Source organism: Monodelphis domestica, chromosome 5, assembly GCF_027887165.1.
Source record: "Monodelphis domestica isolate mMonDom1 chromosome 5, mMonDom1.pri, whole genome shotgun sequence".
NCBI classification, from domain to species: Eukaryota; Metazoa; Chordata; class Mammalia; order Didelphimorphia; family Didelphidae; genus Monodelphis; species Monodelphis domestica.
Genome location: NC_077231.1, coordinates 41,909,328 through 41,916,919, shown reverse-complemented (window position 1 = coordinate 41,916,919; position 7,592 = coordinate 41,909,328). Strand labels below are relative to the sequence as shown.

The 7,592-nt window shown below is 39.8% G+C and overlaps 1 protein-coding gene across 2 annotated transcripts; it reads left to right on the top strand.

The window, feature by feature from the left end:
- Window positions 1-915: 915 nt before the first annotated feature.
- Window positions 916-6,159, top strand: LLPH (LLP homolog, long-term synaptic facilitation factor). 2 transcript variants are annotated; one of them, XM_007502973.3, is made up of 3 exons: window positions 916-1,017; window positions 4,300-4,510; window positions 5,549-6,159. In XM_007502973.3, the coding sequence occupies exons 2-3, from the start codon at window positions 4,306-4,308 to the stop codon at window positions 5,719-5,721; spliced, it is 378 nt and encodes a 125-aa protein (XP_007503035.1). In that variant the 5' UTR covers window positions 916-1,017; window positions 4,300-4,305; the 3' UTR covers window positions 5,722-6,159. The 2 variants fall into 2 exon arrangements, with proteins under 2 accessions (XP_007503035.1, XP_056654388.1); XM_056798410.1 differs by lacking the exon at window positions 916-1,017 and adding an exon at window positions 1,244-1,460.
- The last annotated feature ends 1,433 nt before the right edge of the window (window positions 6,160-7,592 follow it).

Below are 7,592 nucleotides of genomic sequence, written 5' to 3'. Positions count from 1 at the left end.
TTAAATATCATTCCCGGTGACCCTCCCTCCCTCCCTCTCCCCTAGTCTTCCAACCCATTTGTGTGTGGATGGGTTGTGGGTGGGTGGGTGGAGGGGACGCTAGCTTTTCCTTACATGTTCTCAAATCCACCTTGGAACAAAGACATTTTAATAACTATATTTGAATGTAGTTCAATTTTCAACACAATTGGTTTTCTTTGTAATCGAGTTTTGTTCCAAAACTTTCTGAGAAGGGTTCCACATATCAGACTGCCAAGGGGAACCTCTATTAGGGCATTACTCGGCACACTGCTTCACAGACTAATAATAATAACTTGCATTTTCAGAACGTTCTAAGGTTCGCAAAGCATGTTCACTTATTATCTTCCTGCATTTTCAACACCTCTGGGAAGTGGGACCTATTTCCCTTACATGGTTTCACCTGAAAAAACCCGAGATCTCTTTCAGTGCCAAATCTATCATATTGTGATTTCCTCTGAAAACACCGTCTTCTTCTTCTTTTTTTTAACCCTTACTTTTGGTCTTAAAATCAATACTGTGTGTTGGTTCCAAGGCTGAAGAGCAGAAAGGACTTGGCAATGGTGGGGGTTAAGCGACTCGGCCAGGGTCATCACGCAGCTTGTTCAATGGTTAGAGCTCTGGGCCTGTGGTGAGGTAGACCTGAGCTCAAATCCGTTACTCTGTTTCCTTATCTGTAAAATGGGGATAATTATAAGACCTGTCTCCCAAAGTTATTGTGAAGCTCAAATGAAATAATCACTGTAAAGTTCCTAGCACGTAGCAAGCCCGGTCCAAAAGCTAGTCGTTATTATTCTTATTGTTGCTGCTGGAGTACATCAGGTACTATCAGCATTGAACGGGATCACTCAACAAAATGACCTAAGGAGAAAGTCCCGCCCCTTGAGGTCTGGAGAGCTCCCCTCTTTTCGGGCTTCCGTTCCCAGCATGCAGTGCGTCAGTTCATCGGAAGTGCGGCGGCCGGCAGAGGTTGTTCTTCCCGTGGGCTCCAAGGTCTAGGTGAGTTTTATCCATCCCCCAGTTCCCCCTTTTCCGGGCTCTGATGGTGGTGGCCAGGGACTGCGAGTGTCCGCACATGGAGGCGGTCCCTAGGGAGGGAGGTAGCCCCTGCTCGTCTAGCTCATGGACGACCCTGGGCCTACGACTGCGAGGCCGCTCATGTGCCCAAAGGCAAAAAGAGTCCCAAAGAAGGAGAGGGACCCGCAGATCACGTGGCCCTTGGTCAAAGGAGCATTTAGGGAGTGTAGAGTACGAGAGGTGCCCGCGGAGTTTCCGCTTTACCCATCGCCAGCTTATCTCGTGCCTGCGGTGATCCAAGTACCAGGAACTCCCGTTCCCACGAGGCAATGTCTATGCAGCCCGCGTCTAACGTTGGCAAAGGCGTATCCTAGAAGTGGTTAAGAGTAAAGTAGTATGGGAAAGAAGCCACTTCCAGTATATGTGTGTGTATGTGTATACTACAGGGCTGCGGGTGTGTCCTGTGCCTGCCCCATCCTAATCAATAACTCATAACTAAAGAGGGTGGCTTTAAGGGAAGCGGGGAACTATTGATCTGTCACCTAATGGCCGGGGGTAAAGGACTGACTGGGCACGCTCCCAGAACTGCGCGGCTCATTGGGTCAACCTTTCGAGCTCTTTCGTTTTGTAATTGAGCCAGTGAGGAGTGGAGAGCAGTCTATTCGATTGTGAGCTTCCCAAGGACAGGGGCTGTTTCTGCTTTTCTCTGTTCCTCAAAGCAGGTGGTGAATAAGCAGTCAGTGCCAGAGAGCACCGGGCCTGGAGTCAGGAAGACTCCTCTTACTAGGCTTTGTGACATTGGGCAAGTCACTTCACTCTGTTTATTTTAGTGTTTTCATCTGTCATATAAGCTAGAGAAGGAAATAATGGCAAACCACTATGGTATCTTTGCCAAAAAAAAAAAAAAAACTCAAACGATTGGGAGCAGCTCATTGGATAGAGACCTAGGCCTGGAGAAGGGGTTCAAATCTGGTCTGAGACACTTCATAATTTTGTGTCCCTGGGCAAGTCACTTAACCCCGTTGCTTAGTTCTTACCTCTCTTCTGTCTTGGAATCAATATTTAAAGACCGAAGGCAAGGGTTTTTAGTTTTTTATTCAGATATTTTTATTTCTCAATTACATGTAATAGTAATTTTCAACATATATTTTCCAAAATTATAAGATCCAAACCATCTCCCTCCCCCTACTCAGAGATGGTGTAAAGATTAGGATTAATATACAATAACTAAGTATTATATTTTGAAGGTTTTATGAATAATAACTAAAGCAAAAGAACTGCCTGAATTCAGCCCGGTGGCAGGTCAAAGAGAGAGAGAGGGAGGAGTTACAGTCACTTAAATACAATCTTACAAAACATGAGGACACAGGAAAAGGGACATTTTGGGAAATACTAAAGACTTCTGGGAAGTGAAGCAATAATAATAATTTTCAACATATGTTTTCCAAAGTCAACAGTTTCCCTCCCTTTCCCCCTCTTGGCAATGATGAGCAATTTGATGATATGGTTATACATGTATTATCATGCATATTTTACTTCCATATTGGTCATTGTAAGAGAAAACACATATAAAACCAAAACTCTCAAAAACAATTGTAAATAAACTAATGTGGAAGTAGTCTGCTTTGATCTGCTTCGGACTCCAACAGTTCTTTCTCTGGAGGTGGATCCTATTCTTTGTCATAAATTGAAAGATAAAGAGTTTTTAAAAAAAGAAAAAGAAAATCCCAAATGGGGTCATGAAGAGTGAGACACAACTGAACCACAACTTGTTGACTTGGTTGGATGCCTGGGTCCAGAAGTGGGGAGAATGTCTGCTGAAGTGGGAGGCAGGTTGTGTTTGCCTTTAAATGCTTGGCAAAGGAGTTTATATTTTATTCTAGAGGTAATAGGAAACCACAGGAATTGGTTGTGGAGGGTCACATGGACAGATAGGCCTTCGCGGACAATTTTAAAAAATATATAATTTAGTTTTGTTAAGCATTTCCCAGTTATATATAAATTAAAAAAAATTTGCGTACCAGATTTTCTCCTTCCTGCTCTTTCACTCATAGAAGGCAAGCAATACCACACTTGTGAAGTCATGCAATACATTTCCCTATTAGCCATGTTGCAAAATCAAATACCAAAAACCCCAAGAAAAATCAAGTAAAAATAAGTATGCACCCAGTTCACTAAGTTCCCTTGGAGATGGACAGCATTTTCATCAAGGATCCTTTGGACTAGGATAGTTATTCTACAGTACATTGGAGTAGTGAGAGACTTGAGACAGAGAGACCAATTAGGAGACTATAAAATAATCCAGAGAAAGGGGGAACATGGTTTGAACTGAGGTGGTAGTTTAGAGGAGAGATGGGAAGGTAGACATGACAAGATCTAGCATCTTACTGATTTCATGGGGGATATTGAGAAAGTGGGGCTATTCTCAAGATTATGAACCTGAGCTGGTTCTGTACTGGAAGTACTGTGGAAAGAGTGCTGAATTTGGAATCAGAGGTACAGGGTTTGAGTTATAGTTACGCTTCTCATCCAAAACAATGAAAGGGCTAGGAGAGACAAACTAGAATAGAACCCCTTCTAATGGCTAAATCTGTGATCAAGCAATCAATTGGACATTTATTTTCTGTGCATTGTGTGCCAGACAATGTACCTTGGCACTGGACATCCTCACATACCTTTCTTAACACCCCCTCCCCTCCGAACTGGAAGTGACCACCTTCTTACCCTACCTCATTTAATGATTTTGCATCTTTGTATTCTCTCTCTCCTCTCTCTGTCTGTCTGCCTCATTCATATATTTTATATATCCTTGACTCTATCACTAGAATGTAAACGTGTTACCATAGATCATTTCATTCTTTGCACTTCTCTACCCAGCATGTTGCATAGCACTGGCACAATAGAAGGAATTTCAGAAATATACTTGACTACTTGTATTGCCATGTCTCTCTTGTAGGACTCTCTTGTCTACTTCATTGTATCTGCAGTTCTTATCAAAATCTCATTGATACTTAAAAAAATTTTGGGGGGGTAAATAATTCTTTGCTTCTAATTATATATTAGAATGTTGTCCATCAAAGGTGATCTTAATATTCCCCAGTTACTGGGGCTTCTTAAATAAACAAGAGCAGAATGTGGATTGTTACTTACCTTTTTTTGGGTCTGTGACTTGGTTTTTCAGAATGGCCTGGTTTTCAGATAGTTTGTTATGTTAATTTGATAGTATAAGTTTCTAGTTTGGGAAAATTTTTTTGTTATTTTTAGGTAAAAATGGCAAAAAGCTTACGGAGCAAGTGGAAAAGGAAGATGCGGGCAGAAAAGAGAAAGAAGAATGCACCGAAGGAACTTAGTCGTCTAAAAAGCATCCTGAAAATAGATGGGGATGTTCTAATGGAAGAAGTAAAAGAGATTGCAACTGTGGTGGCACCTGGAAAAATCAAAGAGAAAACAGATAATGTGGACAAAGACCAAGAGGGTGAGCTTAAGTGTGCAGTTGTTCACACACACACGCACGCACACGCACACACACACACACACACACACACACACACACACACACACACACACACACACACACACTGCACTTCATCTATCCTGTCTCTTCTTGAAAAGTTTTATCCATGTTTTTCCATCAATCCTTCCCAGAAGATCCTCCAAACCTATTACCATTTTAGGGTCAGTGAATATTGGTGCTCCATTGTGATTTTGGCCAGATAGAGTTCTGCAAATTTGAGGTTCCTGTGTTACTTTCATTCATATAGCCCATCCAATTCTAACTCTTATCAGACCATCAGACCCTTGGAGAGGGATTTAGAAATCTTGACGCAAAGCATAAATATGTTTAGCTTTGTACTTATTCTTTATATACTTAGGAATGAACATGTTATCTTCCTATAGAGAATGTGAGCTCTGTATAATTGAAAGTCTGTCACCCTAAAAAAGTAAACTACATTTCCCGGGAGCCCACTGACTTCTGTGATTGCGTACTTCCTGTACACACAAAGGGGATAAATTCAGTGGGCGTTCAGCCTCTGCCTTTTTGGCTTCCTGTGGGCAAGCATGGTGGTTGTAAGTGAGGGTTTTGAACAGATTGATTAGCCATGGGCACATGGTTTTTATTTTGTATCCCTTTTATTCCTTTACTTTTTAATGATCATTAATAATTCTTATAATATTTTTATTATTGCATATTAATTTTAATTTTTACAGCTCCTTGACAGTAGAGGCTATTTTGTTGTTTGTATTTCCATCACATAGATAGCACAGTGCCAGGCACATAGTAGGCACTTAATAAATGCTTGTTAATTCATTGTTTGATAACAGGGTTTACCCTTCAAATTTGTCTTTATTTTCTCTGGGTAGCCAGTTTTGTATATCACATTTTACCATTTAATTGGTATTTCTCAAAATAGATCTGATGATGTAATAAACCACTTGCTGCTTTCCTGGATCCTACACAATTTTGCCCGAGTTTTGCAGTTTTCATAATAAGATTTTCATTACTTTTTTCTAGGTGAATCAAAAATGGAAGTGGATAATAAAAGAAACAAGAAGAGTCTTTTAGATGAACATGGACAATACCCTGTTTGGATGCATCCAAGGCAAAGGAAGAAATTAAAGGCAAAACGGGGAAAAGGGAAAAACAAAGTGAAGGCAGCAAAAGCGGCAAAGGGTTTGGCCTGGTAGTCTTAAAGGCCTTGAAAAATATCCCATGGACGTTTTTTATTCAGAATATGTACTTTGAATGAAAAGAATTTGTTTCCATATTTTGCCTTCAACCAAAACACAGAATATCTGTCTTTCGTACTTCATTTGGCTTTTCATTGTTGCAGTATGTTTTTTCTGTTTGGAGGATAACTTGTCTGACTGGGTCAGTGTCAGTGATTTAGCTGATGCAGCATTTTCCAGCTAATGAACTGTGTGATCATGACATATTTGTGAATTTTTGGTAAATATATCCAATAAATAAGACAACATAGGCTGTTAACAAATTAGCCCCACGCTTTTAAAAATAATTGTCATTTTTTTGTAATTCTTAGACAAAAGTATTGTTGATCTAAATGGAAACTGTTCGTAGAGTTTTATTTTTGCTTTAAAAGTAAAATTGAAAAAGTTGATATTCTATATTTTGATTTTGAAGTCTGAAACTTTGCTTTCATGTTATTAAGAAATGAATTCTGATGAACACTACGGTAAATCACTGATAATCCTATTCTTTTATAAAACACTTTTATTCCCATCTTTTATTTTTATATTATTTATATTCCCCACTGTATCTTTTCTCCCACCCCTCCCTAGAGAGCCATCCTTTATGATAAATAGTAAAAATTAAAGTTCAGCAAAACTTTGAATAAGTTCCACATCTATGGTCTCCCACCTCTGTAAAAATTCGCAAGACAGTGAGCAGCTGGGTAGCTCAGGGGATTGAGATCCAGGCCCAGTAATGGGAGGTCCTGGGTTCAAATCTAGCCTCAGACACCTCCTAGCTGGGTAACCCTGGGCAAGTCACTGAACCTCCAGTGCCTAGCCTTTACCACTCTTCTGCCTTGGAACCAACACACAGTATTGATTCTAAGGTGGAAGGTAATGGTTTAAAAAAAATTTAGGAAGAGAGGTGTCTTCTCTTTTTTGGGGGAGCCACATTTAGTCATGGTTGTGAAGGGTTCCATTATACTTATTTTGTGCATTTCACTTCCATTTTAGTCATCTTACACTTTTTTTTGTTTTACTTACCTTGCTGTATGCATATGTTTCCATGCTTTTCAGTGCTCAAAATATTCATAGTTACACAGTAATATTCCATTGTGTTCATGTCCAAGAACTTATTTAGTTCTTTTGTCATCAGTAGGCATCTACTTTATTTCTAGTGCCTTGCTACCACAAAAAGTACAATATTTTGGTACATAGAGGGCTTTTCTTTTTTGATACCAATCTCCTTGAAGTATAATAGAGGAAACTCTGGGTCAGAGTTTGGAAATTTTAATTATTTTCTTTGATTCCAAACAACACGATAGCATTGCTGGACAAATTCGCAACTCCACCAACAATGCATCATCTTATCTTTTCATAACTCCTCCAATATAACTGTTGCCAGCTTTTGTCATTCTTGCTAGTTTGCTCAGTGGGAGAGTGAAACCTCGGAGTTTTGACTTTGATTTCTCTTTACTACTAGAGATTTAGAGCCTTTTTTTTTTCCAGATGGTTGTTAACAGTTTGTAATCCTTCAAGAACTCTTCATGTTCTTTGACCACTTAGCTGTTAGGTAATGGCCTGTCCTATTTTGTCCTGTCCATGTATCTTAGAGAATATCTTCATTAAGTTTGCATACAAAAATCTACTTGTGTTGACAAAAGTAAAATCAATTCTCAGATTAGTTAAATAATCCAAAGGTGAGACATGAGACAGCAAAGGGAAGAGCATGGGTTTGGACTTTGCACCAAACGATGAATGGCCCTGGCTAATGATGGTATCATGGCATCTCTGGGTCCTAGTTTTATTCTTTCAGATGAAGAAGTCAAGCTAGATGTGCCTTAGTGGGAAGAATGCTAGCTCTAGAG

Excerpts from the sequence above, each read along its gene's own strand:
- LLPH (XM_007502973.3), top strand. The coding sequence starts at position 4,306 with ATGGCAAAAAGCTTACGGAGCAAGTGGAAAAGGAAGATGCGGGCAGAA. Across the intron at positions 4,511-5,548 it reads TGTGGACAAAGACCAAGAGG|GTGAATCAAAAATGGAAGTG; the intron begins GTGAGCTTAAGT and ends ACTTTTTTCTAG.